The sequence below is a fragment of the Diorhabda sublineata genome, chromosome 3, assembly GCF_026230105.1.
Source record: "Diorhabda sublineata isolate icDioSubl1.1 chromosome 3, icDioSubl1.1, whole genome shotgun sequence".
Lineage (NCBI taxonomy): Eukaryota > Metazoa > Arthropoda > Insecta > Coleoptera > Chrysomelidae > Diorhabda > Diorhabda sublineata.
In genome coordinates, this window is record NC_079476.1 from 29082733 (window position 1) to 29104906 (window position 22174).

General features: G+C 31.5%; 2 protein-coding genes across 2 annotated transcripts in view; one reads left to right on the forward strand and one right to left on the reverse strand.

The window, feature by feature from the left end:
• LOC130441952 (glucose transporter type 1) overlaps nucleotides 1-22174 on the forward strand; it is a 537558-nt gene that overhangs the window by 159751 nt on the left and 355633 nt on the right. The gene's annotated exons all lie outside the window — the stretch shown is intronic.
• On the reverse strand, nucleotides 12037-21775 carry LOC130441954 (microfibril-associated glycoprotein 4-like). Its single transcript, XM_056775881.1, has 6 exons — nucleotides 21373-21775; nucleotides 19301-19436; nucleotides 17725-17946; nucleotides 15181-15402; nucleotides 14767-15000; nucleotides 12037-12378 (listed from the first exon to the last, which is right to left on the reverse strand). The coding sequence occupies exons 1-6, from the start codon at nucleotides 21436-21438 to the stop codon at nucleotides 12206-12208; spliced, it is 1053 nt and encodes a 350-aa protein (XP_056631859.1). The 5' UTR covers nucleotides 21439-21775; the 3' UTR covers nucleotides 12037-12205.

The following is a 22174-nucleotide window of genomic DNA, read 5'->3' on the forward strand; positions in this document are numbered from 1 at the left end:
CAAAAACCAAGATTTTCGCTTTTAATTTTTATATTTTACGAACAAAAATTTTTTTACGACATTTCATGAAAACTTAATCTTCTTATATCCCAAATATACTGTAATTCATTTGAATTGAGATATTTATTTTTTCACGTTACTTCGACATAATATTGTAAAAGCACCCTAATATTCGATCGAAAATTCTCCCGTCAAAATATCAGCTTCTTTTATAAAGTCGGTTAGATTTTTATCCGTAGAAATTTCTACTTTTTAATGGTGTAAAAAATATTACCATTACTATGGTAAACTTTCTCAGAAAAAGCAAAAAAAATATATAAAAAAATTTTATTATGTACAATACAATTTCAACGAACAAAAATCCCACCGACTTTTTAAAAAAAGCAAATTTTATGGCGGGAGAACTTTCGTTCGAAATTTATGGTGCTATATTATGTCAAAATAAGTGTGGAAAAAGTGTGGATACAAAAGTTGTAGACTTTCTCATTGCCTACAATTTTGGTTTTGGACTTTTTACCATAAGACTTATAGTTTTGTCGGAAATCAAGCTATTTTTTATCTCTAAAAACTAACCCCTTTTCCCTTCCCGACCTTAGATCGTCCGTAAATTATTTTTATCATTCTCCTTCTTTTTCCAATGGGTTTCATCCAACTACTATTTTTTTTTTGGTTTGAAAAATTATCGGCCCTGGTCTATATTGGAGATGTCCATCTACAAAATTTACTTATGGAAAGTCATCATTTTGAGATACCTTAGTAATTAAGAATAAGAATGGGTTAGAATTTGATATGTTTAGGAAGCTGCAGGTACATTCTGGTATATTATTTCCATTGTATCCAACATCAAATGGCCGGTCTTCATTTCCTGGAACACTGTTTGATTAATTCTCCACTTAGGATTGAATGATACAATCAGGAAAGGAATTTGATTGAGCAAGTAGCTGTAATTTATGGTTATGATTGTCATAGGGGATATGTTGATTAACTGATATAATTTTAAAAAATTTATACGTTAAAGCAATTTCCCAAAATAGGTACTAAGAAGAGGAAAAAATGTTTTGATAAATTTCAATCCTGTTCATACCTAACAATTAGAAAACATCTTTGTCATAGTAGGTTTTAAATTAGTTGGGTAACCCCAAGGAAAGAGTTGATACTAGATTTGGAAAAAAGTGGTATCTACAAAATTAGCTAAATAGCCCCGAGAAGATGTAAGTTACGTAAACTAAGAGGTCTGTTTGAACTGAAATATGGATAGACTAAAAAATCGGTACACGGTGAATCATAATCATTGAATTGAGAAGAATTGAAGAAATTATGTAAGAATTTGTTGAAAAATGTATTTGAAAGTATACAATTTTTTAAATGTGAGAATAGTGGGGATAAAGGTCTTATTCTTTACAGTCTACTCATTAGTTTATTAGTTTATTAGGGAACAAATTTGAAATTACCTTCCGAAGTGATTTTCAAATTACTTCCAGATAACTCGGCTATGGAAACTCGAATCAGACAGGATAATTGTGAGTATACTAGCAGTGTGTTCAGTATCAACCCTTCCAGAAATTTCAACATTGATTTGAGGAGTATCGGTGAAGAGTGCGTAGTTACCCATTTCACTGATTATTTAGAGTAATTGAAATGAATTATTCTTCATATCTTCATAGATATCATTTTATTGTCTTTGTTTACTACTTCTTCTAATGAATTTATTAGAAAAATATAAATTATAGTATATAATACTAAATTATCTATGTTTATCTGCATCGTCTAACAGACACAATTTCATAGTTAAATAAACTTCTGGTGATATTTTTGGTTACAATCTTTGATTTGATCTCTTTATTATTTCTTTTAATGAGTTTTTCACTATACATTCCATAAATTATTTTCTTTCCCAACAAAATTTATTTTTCCTGTTTATTTGAACACAGAACAAATAGAACAGATTTTTATTTCACTACTTTCTCATTATTTTTCTTGCAGCTATGCAGCTTGTAGTCTAAGTCAGTCCTGTTTACTATTCAGCAACGGCTATTCCACCTCTGACCCTAGATCCTCATAGTTTTTTTTTTAATTTGTAACGTGTTTCTTCATATTTTTCTCCAATTAATAATTTTGTTTCCATTAAAAAGCAAATGGTGTCCAATATAATATTAATTGATCATTAATATCTATTTCAAATGAAGCCACAAATATCTTCTCCCTAGAAAGAGTCTCCAGCCGAAGTCTTTAAGGTTACCTATTAATGGACGCACAACTGGAGATGCGTCGAGATCAAGCTAATAACTCGTATTGTTTTCTAATATATCGAAATTAGCGCAGATGGAGTTTGGAGTTTTTTCATATGGAATCTGTTGATATATCATCAAATTTCTGAGAATAATAATTGTGAATTTTTCGACATAGATGCAGACGACTCCGTTTTCAAATATTTCTAGTTTCGTTTATCCCTTTATCAAATCTATTGCATTGATCGAATTAATTTCCATTTATGAAGTAATTCATCTTTGTTATACTAAAATTCAAGACAGAAAATGGTAGTAGACCTCATTATTAATCAATATAAATTAGTAATCAAACTGAATTGATTAATTCAGTGAATATGAATATATTTTGTTATATTTTTCACTGACATTTTGATTAAATACTATACAGTCACCTATTCACAAATAGGAGTTGAATACTTCTATCATTCTGAATTATCGAAATAATTGTGCATTTTCCACATATATGTATTTGAAACTATATTGCTAGTACCTGGAAAAGGATGGCAGGCGAATGATGAATATATACATGCATATTGCCTATTTATTTAGAATTGAAATGCTGTACGCTTACCAAAAAATTGACCTTTCCCCTGTGCATTTGTATTATACAGCTGCAACGCTTGCACACAATAGACTATGAATAAGTGAGATAGAGGAATGTATATATTGCAGGCCAACATATCAATTGATAATATACGTAAGCGGTTTGAAGAAAAGAAGTGACTTATCAAAGAAAAAATTTTATACTCCTCGATTCTATATACTAACGACTTTTCGCTTTTTTCAAATGTTTTGAGTGGAACGGTCAAAGTGTGTCAAGCCGTTTTTATAAATATTCAATTTCTACTTGATGAAGTGTAATAATTTTTCTTAAGTTCAGCATCAAACTTTGTCAGCAAATCAGCATAATATTGGCCTATTATCATTTCACCTTTTTCTAAATCATAAGGAATACACTTTTGGTAGGTCAAAATATTTTGTTTTCCAGGAAACTCGTACTTAAAAAATTTTTCAGCTGTATTTTTAATTCTGGGATAAAATGTTGTACCCAACTCTCATCAAATATGAATTATATATGTATAAATTCATTTGGATGACATTCAGAGCTGGGTAAATATTTGTTTAAGATTTTAGTACGAGCAAACTTAGGATCAGTACTAAACACTTGCGGCAACTACCTTGCAGATATATTTTTCATACATAATGCGGTCTATATGTATGGAATAAATTCAATATTGACAATTTATCCTCCCCTGCATTATAAGTACCCCCTCGAAAATTTTAAATAAGAAAGGGGATCGTGCGGCATATTGTTGGAAAGGAAACCTCTGTGCAGCAATATAAAGTTTTTTTAATTTGGAGCAATCAAAACTGAGAAAAATAATTCTTTAGTCGTAAAGTTTTCATATTATCTCTATTACAAAACTACGTAGAATGAAGATAATAATGTTGCATAAAATTTAGGATGTATTTTTCAATTTACAATTAAAATAAATGTTCAAAATGACCACCATTCACTTTTTGACAATAACCGAGGCGATTTTGGAATTCTCGTACAACATTTTGTATGACCTCAGGGGTCTCAGGTTTTTTCACATAGTAAATAATAACGCTAGAATTGAATTTATTCCATATATATGGACCGTATTGTATAACCATTCACAATAAATATTTTTCATTCGTTTGGTAATAGTATATTACATAACGAGTATGGAAAGTGATAGATTTCGCACAAGTTACTGATTTGCTTGAGCCACCTAGTGGCGAGTGCAGAGACATAACGAGGGCGAAATACACTTTCCAACGAGTTGAGTACACTATTTTTCCCTACGACCACGTTAAAAACTCTTAAAAAAACGTACTTTCTTAATAAGAAAGTGAATTAAACAATATCACACATGTGATGAAACGTATTAAACACGTGTGCTAAAAAGTTAAAAAGTCCTACAAAATATTTTTAATTTTGTAATAGTAGAGACGACAAAAACGAAAAGAATGATTATGAAATATTTTATAACTTAAGAACAGAAAAAGAAACAATAGCATATTGATTTTAACGTTTAAATTATATTGCAGAAACTAGTATGTATTTTAACACAGATCACAACTTACTTCCAATTTTTATTGCAAACACTAATATAACCTCAAAAAATTATTGTATTCGTATATTCCCTCTATAGTTCGCGACCATATATAACATAAGAAAAAGAAGCATTTCAATACATGTATGTTTTGTTAGTTTTTACAACATGTGTGAAATTAACTAGTTTCCTAGCTAAAAATGATTATGCAATCTATCATTTTCATAAGTGGTCGTAGGAAAAAATATTTTACATTAGTCTACTGAAACATAACTAGTGATAAAACGTGATTATAACTCATAATATTTTCAATTTGAGATATGAGAAATTAAGAAAGAATCGTTTGTGAAAATCAACATCTAACTCCCCTTAAAAATTCTGAACAACAAAAATCCGACCCTGTGAAAGTGTCCTGGGAGTTGAAAAATCTACTTGTCATGTTTCCCGCTGTTGTATCGACCTGTGTTCTATTATGCACTCCAAATGACGAGAATATTCATTTATTTCTCCACTTACTTTTAGTTATCCCACTTGACTCCTATGCCAGAAATAGAACAGGTGAATCCACGTTGAAATCCAATATTATTCTGGAGCTATGGATGCACATTATTAGTATTACTACTTGAAATATCATGGGTTATATTCTAATAATGGATAACTTTCTATTGAATTCTCTATTTGTGGAGTTCACAATAACAACGGGATTAATTTCAAATAATATGATGAGAACACCATAGTTGTTTTGACAACTCATTATAATAGAAGACGCTTTATGAAAACAAATTTAAAGGAAATATCTAGTGAAAATACCAGGAATAAATAAAAGAAAACTCGAGTAAACTAATAGCTTTTCACGTAAACAAAGCTTTTCACCAACCCCATATTGTTATCATCAGTGAACTTTTAAATACTCGCCAAACTAAATAATTATCTCAACTCTCACAATTCTCAAAAATTTAAAACGCTTCAAAATCTTACTGAACACTCTGTTGACACCACCACTGCATCAACACTCACAATTACACTATCTGACTCACGTTTCGATAACCAAGAAGTGAGTCTTCAGAGACTGAAGGTAAACTGTTTACCAGATCCGCTTTCAGGGAGCACAAGCGTAGTCAATTCGGAAGTGCATATGATATAAGTGTCTCAGCCTTTAAACGGAGCAGAGGCATGGATGTTCACAGAAAATTTGCTTAAACGCTTAGAATCGTTTGGGATGTGATTATCATACTTATCATACTAGCTGTTTGCAAGCGGCGGCGTGGCGAAGGGAGCGCGCAACGAATTCGTCGCGAACACTGCGAGGCTGCGCCGCGAGGACGTCGCGGACGCGTAGCAGAAATGCAACATTTTCGTCGCGTATTTGTAGCACACAATACACTAATTAACAGAATAAATTACGAGGAGGAAACACTACTGGTGACCGTTACTTCAAAGATGCCGGAAACGAAAAGCATCGACGAATTTGGGAGGACCCATTATCAATAAATCGAATGGAAAAGAGCAACTACTTAGTGTTTTTTTGCAAATGAATGAAAAATAATTGAAAAAAATTTCATACTTACCTGCGAATATCAAGACCTACATTTTATGAGTTCTTGCAAGTCTGATATAAACTGACTTAAGATATGAAGACACACATTCAAGATTATCCGTAACACTTGCAGAAAGCTCATAATTACTAGAAGGTACGTTTTTAACATTAAATAAGTACACAGAAAGAAGATGTTTAACTAATTATACTTCGTTAATATTATTAAACGGTTAATTATAAGTTACCCACTTATTATCAAAATAACGGTGGTTTCACAGTAGCGATTAAATTATTTCACAATAAAAGGTGGTAAGTAGTAGGATTTAGGAAATTACTATTCAGAAAAAAAATCATTATACATTGTATCTTTAGCAATACTATTCTCGTCATAAACACTTGACTGCAATGAATTATACCGGGGTAGCTCTGGACTTGTAAAATATCCTGGATGGTTTGGAGCCTAGCTGTTAGACATATGCTTGTATTTTTTCAAAACTCCCATGATCTCCATTTTGACATCCATTTTATAGTCTGGATGAATTGATTTTACATCTTCAACCAGACAAAAAGCCAAGTTGTATTCGGGTTCATCCTTTGCATTCTGTTTATTGTGTTCTCATAACCTAAAATTTCGGATGGAGGGATTTTCGAAGGACGAGTCCACGTAGTAGTATTTAAAAATGATAGTAAAAGTGAATTCAAATAGTCTTTAGAGGCCCGCAACGAATTCGCTAAGCATGCGCGGTGTGATTGTTGCGCGCCCGCTCCGCTTTCAAGACGTTTACAATCCGCTAGTATCAGGCCCTTAGAAATAGTTAACAAATTAAAATAACGTAAATTATAATACATTTGTTATGTAATGCTAAACAAAATTATAGATAGGATAATCATAGGTCACCGTAAAACATCGGGTTAAAAAATCTCCGTCAATTGTTCAGGACAGCAACAACTCAGGTATTCCGGGTTGCAGTGAATAAAGCAATAATAGTCAATATGAAAGCCAACATGGGATCCAACGATCGATAAAGGTCGCGGCACGAGAAGAGGACGAGAGTTCACTATTGACGTCTGCGGAAAAAATAGTAAACAGCATGGCGTGCTTTAACTTATGCTTTAGACTTACATATTATTCTACCTCTAGGTTAGTTTGTGTGTTCAAGGGATCACATATGTACAAGATGGTCAATCATTGTTACTCCTAACAACTATTAATAAATATTTTTAGACGTACATATAGTATCAATATATCCTGTGAAGTGAACTATAATATCTAAATTGTGTATTATATTTACAGCTCTCGGGAATTAGAATTGTTATATTTATATTACACAGTAGGCCGATAAACTGATTAAGCCAAATCACAAATGTGCCAAGCACATTCGAGTTGTACATGTGGGAATGGAAAAATATTCATATATTCACTTCACAACCCTGAGTCATTGTTGGGAGATGATTAATGTACTATTGGAAATAGAATTAAAATGGAAGATAGGAACAAAATTAAACATGCTGTGTAGTTATTTAAATTTATGGACGAACAACTTGAAAGGCAATCTGTACAAAGCAGAGATTATGTGAGGAGTAGATAATGTTCATATGAAAAACCTAGAATTGTACGAAAAGGGTATACTAAGTACTTGGTATACAAAAAATTTTTAGAAAACTGCCGATTTAATTACTAATATAGTATTGTTTCAGTTCAGCATATTTTAAGTCCGTGGCGGCTTATTCGACTCAAATTTGTCCGATTTGTTCAAGCTTGAAAACAAAGTATATTTCAGGGGGTCAAATCTGGAGGATAATTTGGAAAAGGCTGTAGTTCGTAGCCCCATTCGACCAATGTGCCTGTAGTGGATGCGGATAGGTGTGAGCTAGCGCGTAATCATGGTGGAAAAGCAGTTGTTTCTTCGTCAAATAAGGCAATTTTGCCGTCGAATCAGCTCATTAATTTGGAAAAGTACAGCCCTGTTATCGTTTTCTATTTCTCCAGGTAATCAATATAAATCACAGCAGAAATCGGTGGCCATCCCCCGATATTACAGTCTTTGTCCACTTGGGAGCACCTTAACCGGGTAAGGTTCTTTTGGTCTCTAGTAAAACCCATGCTCCGTCGACTGTCACGACTCATGAAACGACTCAGAGACTTAATCGAATTGCACTCAAACAGTTAAGGTAACGATTGTGGTATGAAGTGAAAAAACATTACACCCATCATACCGACATCTTTCATAGAATATCATTCAAAGTATAACGCACTCAATTCTTGAAAACAATTAATCTCATATCATCATATACCATCAATCGGCGATCTATCAAAGATCATGGATTTTTTACGGTATATCGTTGCATAAGAATATTTTCATTTTGTTGAGATCTTAATTTGTTTGGAGGGGCAATTGAAAATAAGTTTTCCAGTTTTGCTACTAAATACTATTTTCTTTGTGAATTTTCCCTATTGTAGTTTCGTATGTAAAACAATGAGGTGCCTCATTGGATACACCGTTCATTCCCTACATCAATATAGATAAAATAAAACATATTCGACTAATGACATTAATTGATGTATTATTCTCCATATTTTGCCGAGCAAAGCCAGAAATGAATTTTATTTTAAAATCTCATAACAATCAAATATAATTCATGTTACTTTAGAAAAAATAGACTTTCGAACAATGGAAATAACATGGATTAATCCCAATTAAATTAGTTATTTACAGAGTAACATTGTTTATTTGTAATATTTAACGAATGTTTGTGTCAATTTTATAACAAGCTTAGGTCATTTATTAACCCAGATCAAATGAAATTTCTATATTGTATGAAACTACCGGAAACAGAGAAAATTTTGATTGAAAATTACTTTGAATAAGTGTCATAATCGAAACATAATCACTACATAGCTTTTATAATTTGGAAGGACATTCAGTATAGAGTATAATTAGACATCCAGAATAAAAATACTGACATAGCAATGAGCACCATCTTTTTCTTTCCACTCTTCTTTTATCCATTTTTTCCACTTTTCTTGCTCCTATATTACTCTATGTATTTATCTTGTTGTTTTTTGACCTCCTTCCTGTGCTAGCCCTGTTTTTCTGAATCTTTTTTTCTATCTTATATTTTTTTGTTTCAATCACTTTTCTCATCAGGCTTTATAGTGTTTCTCTCTCTATGTATCTATACCGATTTAAGCAATGTTTATCTTCTTTGTTTTCTCTTAGGTCCTGTTTTTTTCGTAAACACATCTCTTATTCTGTTCATCCTAGTTTTCCTCACTATTTCCCTAAGTTGTTTTACCTCTGCTGTTGTTATTGTATTGTTGTCGGGTTGTATAGTTTCATTTTCATGTCTTCTCCTATTGTTTCATGTATTGTATTATATTTGATTGATTTGATCTTCTTAGTCAGTTCGCTTCTCTGAAAATCACTTGTAGTTATTCAAATTTGATCAATTTATCAATTTACTATCATATTGTTGTATCTGTTCTTATTATTTTACTTTTTTATATTCTTGAGTGTATTCACTACTGCTACATCCTCTATTTTCATCGATTTGAGGTTTCTGTAGCCAATTATTGTCTCCAGTAATTTATAAATATTTTCTTTTATTGCTTTCATCCCCATCCACATGAATAGAATATACAGAAGGTAACTAGGACTGTCACCTTGTGTTAGCCTCATCTTCATCCTAAAGTTTCCGAACGTTCTTTCGTCCATTGGAACCTTTTCTTTTTGTAATTCCTATTTTCGGTATATTATTCTACATTTTCCTGCCTATTGAGTGGAACCTTTCTATTCTCTACTATATTCTGTACTCTTCAATGTATACCTATTTGTTATTTATAATTTTGATAAAAGCAAGGGTTAAAAAGATACAAAACTACAATCCGTAGAACCTCTTTATAAATAATTTTGTGTTGTTTATTCAAAAACAAAATTATATTTTATAGCTTCAATCAGTAGAAATAGTTATTCTGCCTATCGTTTAAAAGTATTTTTTTATATGAAAATTAGGGTGGCATACGCTAAAGACCATATCTAAATCAAAATTCGATGCTTCACATTCTGAAATCAATCATGGTACTAACTACCAACAAAGTTGCTTAACAGCGTCAAACTTTTTGTTTGCGCATATTTCTCAAAAATTAATATGTCAATTGAAAGCAAACAAGTTGACATTTTAATTCATACTGAGAATCGCTTAAGAAATAGAACTGATAAAATCTCTCTTACCTGATAAAAATATGATAACCTTTCTATTTTTTACTGTTTTTGAACAACCTAGCAATTTACATACGTAAGGAAGGCATAATAATTATTTATTGTAGAAATTGAAAAATTCATACAAAGAATATTTATTAAACAAAAACAAACATTATTAAATTTTAATTGAATGTCCTACAGCTTCGACATATCCACCTTTCTCTTTGTTCTTTTTGTCAAACTCTTGTATTACTTTCCTCGCTGATAAACCTGATGTTTTAAGTTGCCCCATAGAAAAACTCAAAGGAAGTCAAATCAGCAGACCTAGAAGGCCAAAAAATATCTGAATACTTGTGAATGATTCCCATTGAAGATATTTTCAAGGAGTACTCTAACGTTTAATGTACTATGGATGGATGGAAGCACCGTCTCATTGGAACCAAATTGTCATACTTGTAACGGAAGGTCGTTCAAAAAATCACTTGATTTTCTCATAATCGTGTCAATTATGCGGCATTTAAGGAATGTCGGAATAAAAGGTCCAACTAATTTATTTTTGTACGCACCACAACATACCTTCGTTTTAAAAGAATATTTGTTCCGAGATTTTATTGCAAAGATTGGATTACTGTTAGACCACCAGCGACAATTTTGTGATGAGGCGGTTCCGTTTGAAGAAAATGTTGCCTCATCGGAAAATATAATAGTTCTTTTGAAAAACGGGTCGTCATCCAACTTTCCTTGGATCAGAGCACAGAATTCAAAACGAATATCGTAATCCCTTGGTGTAGAGGCCTTTTTTCTTAATGACATTTTCGGTTCTAATACGAGAGAAAGCATCACTTCAAATTCAGTGTCTTCGTTCACAACCCGTTTTCGGCGTTTATTCTTGAATTTATTTTCTACACTTCCACTAACCTTAAATTTATTTAAAATTTTTTTTGAATGCCTAATGTTTCTATGCGGATGATATTATTAAAAATATTTGCGGCCTATCTATGTGTTTTGTAATTATCTTTTATTGCGATAATATAAACAACTCACTCTGACTTCCACTGTCTTATACTTCATATCAGGGCATCCTAGTTTGCTTTAAATTTTTTATCCCGCCAGAATAATTAATACGGAATGATTAGTAAATAATCCTGAATTTTTATAATAAATAGCTGTAATTGCACATTTGAATATAACTTCTAATTCTAAACAATTTTATTTATAACATTTTTCTGAAAGGTATAGAATAAAGATACTTTATTACTCTTATTTACACTTGCACAAAATTCAAATTTTTTGAGAAACCTCGTATACTGCTTTCAAAAATTGATATCTGATGGTTGCATTTTAACTTTTTGACAATGCAGAACTTTTTATTAGAAATAACTTCTTTTCATAAAACCACTAATAAAAAAGTTCCCCATATGGTTCTAACTTAAGTAGACACACTGTATAAAAATAAAGTTGAATTTATTTTGTGATTTGATATATTTCTTGAAAGCTGATTGTGTCAATTGGCTAATACGCTAAGCATATTTCTGACACAAAAGTTTGATAAAATAATAGTTTTTAAATGCTTTATAGCGGACTTATGAATGAGTAGTAAAAGCGAATTGCGCCGTCTTTGTAGATATTAAATATGAAAATTGATCGTCGTCCTTAAGAGGCTTTTACAGAAATGATAAGGTTGGTTTAGTGAATACATTAACATAGGGCTTATAATCACTGAAAATGCTAAAGTTTAAATTTCCTCCGTGCTTTCTCTATTAATTAACTTCAACAGATGTTGTTTGTAAGATGAGTTACTGAAAGCATCTATTGGAATTAACTGCTAAAATAATAATGGATACTAGAAAGACTTTTATTTTTTATGCATTTTATGTATAGTACAGATGTATTGTGTCTTTTTTTGTTCTGATTTTAATTATATATTGGAGCAGTAATAAATTAGTAGATTTAAACTTTATGTGGTTTTATTCAATAAGAATTAATATACTGCATATAAGGTTTAGATCACAGTAATATATTCCACATTACAATGAAATGATGCATTTTGAATACAATATAAATCTGTAAAAGTATATTACATATAAAAACAATAGTATGAGCAACGATATTGATTATTTAATGTTTACTGGCTGGTCGAATTAACATTCTGGAACCCGCAAGATTGTAATCGTGACCTCTAAATCCATTCCAATTGAGACCGTGAAACTTGTATTGATCTGTCAACGGTTTATTCATATGTTTACCGTTTAAGTTACTCGTGTGGCATTCGCTATACCACCAGGCCCCTTCTGTAAAATAAAAATCGTTATAAAATATAATTTTTCATCTCGTGATAATAAAGAGGATGTGAAAGCTATTAACACTAATATAACTGGAAAATGGAAAAAAATGATCATACAATGAGTTCCATTACAAGGAGTTATATTATGAAAGGCACAGATGTAGTTAACCGATACTTATAACTAAAAAATCATTTATTCACGAGGGATTTGCTCCAGATGATATCAAATGACAGTTTACGCTAAGTAAGTATTTGCTATATTGGTTTCAATTCCCTTTCATCAACTACCTTTATATAAAAATTGTTTACGGTAATTTTATACTTTCACGGTCCCCTCGTTATTTTGGCTCTATAAAATGAAAAAAAAAATATGGGAAATACGAGGATATATTCAAAAATTCCTAGCCTACTATAGAACCAAACAAAATTTCAAATCAAAATATTTTATTACTCAACATATTCCTTTATTAATTGGATACATTTACTACAGCGAACCTGCAACGTCTCTAGACCTTTGAAAAAAATGTTTCTTCTTGCTCTGCAAACCAGACCTTCGCAGCAATTTTTCTCATGTCCAAATTGACGTGAACTATATGATGAACGCATTCGTATGAAATTTTCAGTGCTTCAGATATCCGTTTTAGCCCAATTCGACGGTCTGATAAAATCATGTCATGAACTGCATCGAAATTTTCGGGGACTGACACAGAAACTTGCCTTCCCGATCAATCATCACCAAGTCGATTTTCACAATTTCGGTGGACATCTTTTTTCTTCTAATTTATTGCGTAACTCTGGTTTACTTTTTTGAAGTCAAACTTTACTCTGACACTTCTAATAAGCTATTGTTCGTTGCTATGGTAACGCAATATTTTGTTTATGCATGGTACTGGTCTAGGCTAACCAGATATCAATACATCATCGTATCTCACCTGGAGATTTCTTATAGTTTTATAACTTTAAATGTTATCATAAACGCACTTCTTCGCATATAATCGTTCATAACTTTTTACAAAGCATCAAACGCAGTTCATATATTTTTTGTTAATCTACATAAAATAACCAACATTTTGTGGAAATCTGAAAGGTAAAGTTCGGAACAACAGATCCAACGATACACTATATTGTTACAATAAAAGACTAACAGAAATGACAACTAAATCTTACTAATTGCAATAAAACCCATTCATCTGGACAGAGTGAAATTTTAGAATTCTTCTCTTATATGTAACATCGTACCTCCCTAAATACATATATGAAACGAATAAAATTCCTTATTTTGCAATAAATTTTGTGCGATACCATCTTTTACCTTGAAAGTAGAAAAAAACGTGGTAAGCACAGATTGTAATTAGTTTTTTATTAATAAGATATTCTTCATCTTGAAACTTATTTAGAGCAAAGTAAAAATTACTAGTGATGACCCAATATACTAAGCTTTCAATTGTTTCTTCAAATTATTTTCTCGATATTCACAAAGGAAAATCATATTCACACTTTATAAAATTGCCCGCTCATAAAAATTTCACATTCTTACTACAAATTATCAAATCAACATTTAAAAAAGAAAATATATTCAGATAATAGACAGATTTTTCGTTCATAAACACGGACCTATTTAGATATATCGGTCTGAAATAAGAGCTTGTGTATTCGCTCATGAGAATGCCACTTCTTGTCTTAAATGTTGAGCCTGGCAAAGGAAGGAAGCCGTTAAAAGAAAAATTAAATCAGCCTAGCTCGACAAAATGTAGATTTCGACTTATATGAAAAGTTTTATGATTTCTGAGCACTATCTTTTCGCGTTTCGCCCGAAAAGATACGTTCACTACTTTCGAGGCCTTCGTTTACTTCGCCATGAAATTAACTGAAATTTTCACTTAAGTCACCTAGGATGCGGGAAAGTCCCTTGAGCCACGAGGCGACCGTACTTGATGTCGCCAAACCGACTCCCTTACCATTCGGAAATTCTCCTTCTATACAAGATCCTCATCATATTTGTTTCCAAAGAAATGGGGGGAAATACATAAATATATGTGAATTGTTTGATAACATTCGTTAGATTTTTTGATCTATTCTCTGCTGTTCGAATTAGCTTTGTCTAGGGTTGATTGAACAAATACCTTGCAAATTTGCTGAGTCTATGTTCAAAGTTCTATGAGAGAAATTTATATTTTTTTTTGTGAACGTCATCTCTCATGGGTTCGTATTTATTATAGCCTCCTAGACATCTTTCGACTCAATAATATTAGCTCCCTGTATTTTATTCTTTATTCCTTTCAAATAATTTGATTGGGATGATGCATCAATTATCTTCCATGGGTATAATTTGTTTACGTTTTATTTCTTATATATTTTCTATATTTCTTAACAGTTGTCATAAAATATTACTAACCATATAATATTGCACAGTTTGCTCCTGCTTTTCCATCTTGATCCACATCTAAAGTGGTGAATTTCTGTCCCTTAAGCGGTGTCAAAGCATCTCCAATATCCCCTGAATAATCTTTCAGATCTTTAAGATTATATCCTTCTTTTTCTGCGCCAATCGCAAAAACTGAATATTGAGCATACCCTTTTTTGCCATCTCTATCAGTCAATTCAATTAATAGTTCGTTCTCCTCGAAAGCTGAAATTAACAATGCATCAAGTTCGGAAATATAAAAAAAATATCTGGAAAATAAGTGAAAACATTATTCACAAAAGTACCAATCATAAAAAAATGTACTTGATAATACGTTGAAAATTGGTGAAAAAAAATTTCGGGAAACATGAACTTTACATTAATCAACATAATCATATAACCTACCTGTCATTTGATGCATGTTTTCTAAACCTATCCAAAATTCTCCATCAAGATCACCGAATCCAAATTTATAGTCTCTCCAACCCAAATAAAAGTCTTGTGATTCGTCAAATCTTTTTTGGATATGTGTCCAACCGCCACCTCTAGTTTCCATGTCACAAAGAACTAAGAAAGGTTTATTGCTGGCATATGGGTGAATCTCGTATATACCAGATTTGTTATATCCTGCAAAAGATACTATACTATAACATACTATACACAATTTGATAGTTTCAGTTATAGATTGGGAGTTATATTCAACCAAATCTTAAATAAATTTAGTAATATTATCAAAATATGAAGTAATGTTGTATCGAAGAAGATAAAGAACCACGCCGGAGAGCACGGCAATGAACAAGTTGATCACTTGGAAAAGAAAGACGGACAATCTTTTTTATAGGGTCCCAACCTATTATAGGTTTCTCAAGAAGCGATTAAGCCGTGGTTGAAAAAAAATGAGAAAACAAGATGAAATTGGAAACAACCGATAAGATTTCTTTCTCATTATATCAATTGGCTCAAAATCCTTCTATCGAGCAAATAAACTTCACTCAATAAGTAGTGTAATTAACTAAGAAAATCATATTTTTGTGCCAAAAATCGTTTTTATTCATCAATCATCTCTTTCAAAAACAGTACAATCATTCCAAGGCTTCTCTAACTGCTGGATGTCGAGCATGTAGAATGATTTGTCTTTTGCCTCAAAGCAGACTTCAGTTTCAGCAATTGCTTCTGGATCTGAACTATACGGTGGATGAGAGAGCATCGTATAATCAATAAATATAATTCGTTCCATTTAACCATCGTTGCCATCGACTTGTGAATCGGCGCGTTGTATTGTATCCAACAACTCTATGTATTATTTGCTACTGATCGCCCCTCCCTTTTGCAGACATTCGATGAACGATATTCCTTGCGCATCCTATAATACTGTAGCCATAATCGTCTCAGCTGACTGTTGTGGAAGTGGTTCACCGGCTGTAGTCCACAGATGATGAGCATTTTGATTCCGGTGTGAAGTGAAGGATCCATGTTCCATCCATTGTTATGTTATTGAACACGGCCAAACACTGCTCTGAATCATCATCATGTTTGTGTTTTTGATCGACCGTCAGTAAACGTGGCACTCACTTTGAAAAAATGGTCGAATTTCAGGCATAATTGACAACACACCCTTTTGAAAACTTTTCGGCCTCAGCTATTTCCGGCATTTCAATTTACGATTAGATGTAACCAAATTGTGGACATTTTTGATGTTTTCTGGAGTAGTAATCACCTCATTCGACGACCAAAACGTTCACCATCATCAGTGTCTCACAATCACAATTCGATTCAGCAAACTAATAACAAATGGTTGTTTTCGATGGAATAATAATTTTAACAAGTTAAAAATTTTGAAACCATTGCTAAGCAGTATTTTTTTCATCAAGAAGCAATTATAAATCAACACACGAAATTGTTTTGAATCCATTGGTTTGAAAATAAAAATGGATTCACTTGAATAACTGCCACTTTTTTCTGACTAATCGAAATGTAATGAGATTTTACACATAGTATTTTGAAATTTGTTGGTACTTCATAAATGTCATATGGATTTGACAATGGCAGCGCCATCTGTGTGTCAGTCACCCGACTTATTGAGTGAGGTTATATAAGCTAAGATGAGACAGCTGTTTAATGCCAGAAGACGTTAGCTGCATTGCTCTCAGACACACACTTCGTACTTTACCTGACTGATAAACAATTCGGAGTACACAAAGATCAATCAATCAATCAATAAGTCAAAGCTTTAGGTAAATTAAGAGCGTCTACGCCCTAGCTTATCTTATACATTAAGAATTATTCTAATTTGAAAACTAAATACGAATATTGAATAATATTGATTTGTAATTTAATATAAGATTCCAAACTATAGAGGATTGCTTGAGAGCAATGTAGATGTGATACCACAAACAAAGTGACTTAAGAAGAGCTACTCTCTGAAGAAATGAAATATCTCAACTTGTTTTTTTTATTTTGCCCTACATTGAGATAGCGATGGCGGTCTCGTATTTGAATTCAGCCCTCTACACATCAAGGCATAAACTAAAGGAAGTGGTCTTTATCTGCTTGTAATACCTCCTTATAAGTTAGAATATTTACGCCAAAGTCAGTGAAAGATGGTGCAAATTGGGCAGTCTCCTCCCCATCATATTCCGCACATGTTCGATGGGATGATGGGATCCAAATTTTGTGAACGGGGTTAACATACCAAAGCATTAACACCATTTTTTTTAAGAATTCCCAACTTAACCGTTAAACAGGTTCTCTTACGAGAAGTTTATTTTAGAAAACATATATATGCTCCATACGTAATTATGATATTGCCGAACAATCAATATCCAATAATTATTTCCTTGGGATGTGAAGAATCACTAAGAGTATTATTAATTTTTTAAGCAATTGTAATACAATTACTTGATAACATATCTTATACGTACAATTGAATGTAGGCTATATGATACTTACCACGATCTAAAATTTCCTTACAACTTCTTGGAAGATAATGATTGTTATCATCGCTACCTTTATAAATGAGCCTGCAAATGGAAGAAATACTTGTGCCAACCAACGATTTGCACTTTTCGGCATAATCAAAAAAGACGGAAGCGCTGCTTTCATATCCATCTTTTGTTTTGTGAACACCCAGATTGAATGTCATCGGCGCTTCTAGTGATTCATCATATTTCCCTGGAATTCAATAAACATTGAAAGCTAATTATCTAGAGTAAAACTGGGATTAAAATTCTTTTTACGTATATGATAACCTAGTGTTTATTTCATAAGAAACGCGCACATAATTAAAGAGAAATTGAAAAGGTGGATAACAAAATACTGCTTTTGCTAGTCATGTATTCATCGTAAACTTTAATCTTTGACTGGAAGTATTATTGGGAGAATTCTTTCTTAATAATAGAAATAATCAAATAAAGGATGGTATTAGATCTTGTCAATAAGGTGAAGAAGACCAATTTCGTGAATTATAGGCGACCATTTTTCTATTTTTTCCAAATAGTCAAGAGCGTATTCAATGGAAGATGTTTGACATAATTTGTTCACTTTTTATACACTTCCATCTAGTTTGAGGGATTGTTAGTTGTCCTTAACTAACATATTTCTACTTTTAAATCGCTGACACAAATCGTAAAGATTCTCCAATTTAATTAACTTATCACCATCGAAAGATTTCTGTATTTATTGAGTGTCTTCGGTAGTTTCTGCAATATCGAAATAGAGCTCGATATTGATGCATTGTTTTACGACCGACACTACAAAGACTATTTCATGAAGACGAATCGGTTCGTGCTTGCCTCAGTATATGAGACTAACTAATTGAATTAAATAAAACTAACTTAGATTCATATACTCAATTTATGTAATCACATATTTTTATTGCGATTGAAAGAAAACATTTATTGTATTGGATAAAATTCCTACATATAAAAATATGAACTGATACATTTAGAGAGAATAACACTCATAGCAATGGCGTAAGTATGACTTTTAATTCAAATTTCTATGCCAATTCATAAACTTGACTTTTCGTTTTCCGTTGCCGTTCGTGGGTGACGTTTGCCGTTTGACCTTTATCAACCCTATTCGTAAACTTGACTTTGCTGCCGTTAACCTAAAAATTTTGATATTCTTTTTGTGTTTTTGTATGTAGTCTGGTATTTATGTTTTTTTTATTGGGAGCATAAGGCAAAATCACGTGACAAACGCAAACGCACGTTATTGGCTCTTTTCTACTGCTACGAACGGTCGACGGGAAAAGATAAAATTCGTTTATGTTGGAAGTCACCAACTGCAGACGACGACGTATTTAATTTTGTAACAACAAACGTCAACGGCAAGGGAAAAGTCAAGTTTTCGAATCAGTCTTTATGCATATGGGTATATTGAGAAAATTTCTACTCATCAATACAAATGAGTATATAGGTCGCGCGATTAATTCAATATTAAATTTATTGTTTTCTTTTTTATTAAGTAGTACTGATGTTCTTAACGATAAATATTACTAATATACTAGAAGCTTTATACCCACCATTACCAATTTTGTGTACTTGGGCTGATATGGCTTCATTCAAATCATTTTTTAATATATCTGAATTTGTATCAAGTCTCAATCCCAGTAATTTAAAATATTCCATGTAAGAGGGATCGGAGTTCCTATCATTGTCCTGTGAATGAAACAGATTTTCTGATTATGGAATCATTACAATGCAAAACATTGGGATTATTGTCATTTTATATACTGATATTTAGTATTATATAGAAGTTAACTATGAACGAAATGATGCTGCAGTATGTGCACAAAGTCCATTTGTTTCTTAATAGTTATTTAAGTAATACACAGGATGTTTTGAAGTGTAACAAAATTGAGTTTGCGAGCCACACATGAATTTAGTAGTGTTTTATAGAACAATTGAGTTTTGTGAGTGGTATTAGAACAGTGGTTTCAAGAAAAAAAGGGACTTGTGGCATAGCGCGTGTTGTCATAACGAAAAAGAAAGCAGTCCACCCATTTTCAAAATTAATTTCTGCGATATACTATTAAATTTTTTCTAATAAGACTTTCCTCGTCGATTTTTTATTGGCTTAAATATTATAATTTTGCTTTTACTCCCGAAAGTATTGTTGCAATTCGTTACTTTCATTAAAATAACTATGAAGTTAGTGGACATGATCACGTTTTCTTACCTCTCCTTTTACCTTCTTCCTACTTTGTATTTCGATTAAGTTTAATTAGTATTATAAAATAGATTATGCAATTTATAGCATAAATCACAAAATCTTAAAAAATTTCTAAGAATTTCTTTAAATTTTTTGTATTAGAAAATTATGAAATCCATTCAGTTTTTGTGATTTGCTTGGTTCAACTTTGTCAATAATATTTTGCTGGTGAATATTATTTGCTAGCATAATAGATCAAGTTTAAGAAGAGAATGTCATAATAGAATACCTGAACAATAATTATCAAAACTCAATTTCACAGTAACAGATAATCATCAAGAATGGTTCAATTTATTGAAGATTTGCTCCTCAAATTCGATTATCACTTTTCCTTGTTCAAAGCTTGCCAAAGTTTCCACAAATATAATATACGTACATCGCACTAGTTTTGGCACCATTTTTAGGAGTTTCAAAATAGTTTGTAATATGAGAATTTTAAAAGGGCAAAAGGCCTAAATATAAAAAGTTTATTTTCTTGACATTAGTTAGACAATTCCATTTCCCAGTCAATCACAATAAAATATCGTATAAGTTGCAAATAATAAAAATCATTTATAATATGCTTGGACAGATCCCTAAGCCAGTAGGTTCACATAATTCAAAACCAAAATATTTTTCGCATTTTCAAGCAATTACTGTGGTATAATCAAATGTGGAAAAGGAATACCAAGTCTAAACGTCCTGATGAAAAATACTTCATACCTACTAATTTGAAAATCAAAGGAAACGATGACTTTTATACGGACAATATAGAAGAATACATATGAAAAAAGATGATAAAGTTCTGCTCTTGTATGTGATTTCGACAGGAGTAATATTTAGACATTATGTGATCGAGTACTGGGGGTGCTGTGGATACTGAAAGATATATTAACAACTGCCTCAATAGTTAATTTGTACGTCTACACCAAACTGTTTCTTACAGATAATTGAACATTTTCTCAAGTATTTCAGAATTTTTACATTAAGTATTTTCTGAAAAATACTGGCAAAGTTGAAAGAAAGAAAATCGGCCTAATATCAATAAATAATTAGAAATAATCAATATATAAATAAATAGGAGCAGCTTAGAAAAATGTAAAGAAATGAATCTAGTTTTTCGTTATGTTCCAATATTATGATTTATAAATCGTTGAATATTGAAGTACTCATATTTTTTATCAATAAAGTACTATTTTTGAACATAATGGAATAGATATTCATTATTAACAATAAAAAGTATCTATTCAGAAAATTCCACTTTAAACAAATGTAAATAACGATCAGTTTTTTGGAGAAATATCTTCAAATTTAAATGATGTAAAAAAATTAGAATCTTTCAAGTATTTTAGCTTAAGAATGTTTTGAATATAAAATTCAGTATTATATGGAATCTTCACTTACCCTTACGTAGAAAATGGCACCTTTACCAAAACTAACGAAAAATAATAATAAAATGTACCAAATCATTTTCTCAATTTGACGTTTAGAGTAGAATTGTAATTTGATGAAGTTTACAACTATTATTTATAATATTTTGAAACCCACATAAAAATTGTATCAACATATCCGGTAAAGTTGACAAAAATATCTAAATTGTTTATCGTATCTACAATTATGTGGAATTACATTTGTGACTTTTCTATTTTTCAGTATCCTGGCAAGTTGATAAAGCCAAATCACAAAAGTGCCAAGCACACATTTTTTAAGCAAATCTAAAAATAACGTATTGTTTCTCTGTTTATTAATGTGAATGGAACTGAAAGGATGATGGAATTTAAAGAAAAATGGAAGCTGAGTATATACCTCTGTGGTATATTTAAAAATAATATAAGCTCAAATATATTTGATATCACGAGATAAATACTTCTACTTCAAGTTGGTTATGTTTATTTTATTAAGTAATGGATAATTGTGCTCACTTTCAAAAACAAGCTAAAGCTCAAAGATCAAACAAATTCAAATATTTTCAACAAATATGCGGTGAAAATAAATTACATTAAATTGTGTCCTGTTTACACAATAATATTATCTTTTCATATTCATCAAGTTAAAACCAATGTTTTGATTTTGACTACCAACCTCCTTTGTCGGGTTCTCCATCTTAGATGTAGTTTTTTCGATCATATTTGGTGCTACAAACTTTTTTGGATTGTATTTAGTCGCATTAGTTTAATAATATTGTGAATAAAATATAATTTCTTTC

Excerpts from the sequence above, each read along its gene's own strand:
- LOC130441954 (XM_056775881.1), bottom strand. The coding sequence starts at position 21,438 with ATGATTTGGTACATTTTATTATTATTTTTCGTTAGTTTTGGTAAAGGT. Across the intron at positions 17,947-19,300 it reads AGTACACAAAATTGGTAATG|GGAAATATGATGAATCACTA; the intron begins GTGGGTATAAAG and ends ATTGAATTCCAG. Across the intron at positions 15,001-15,180 it reads AAACATGCATCAAATGACAG|CTTTCGAGGAGAACGAACTA; the intron begins GTAGGTTATATG and ends TGTTAATTTCAG.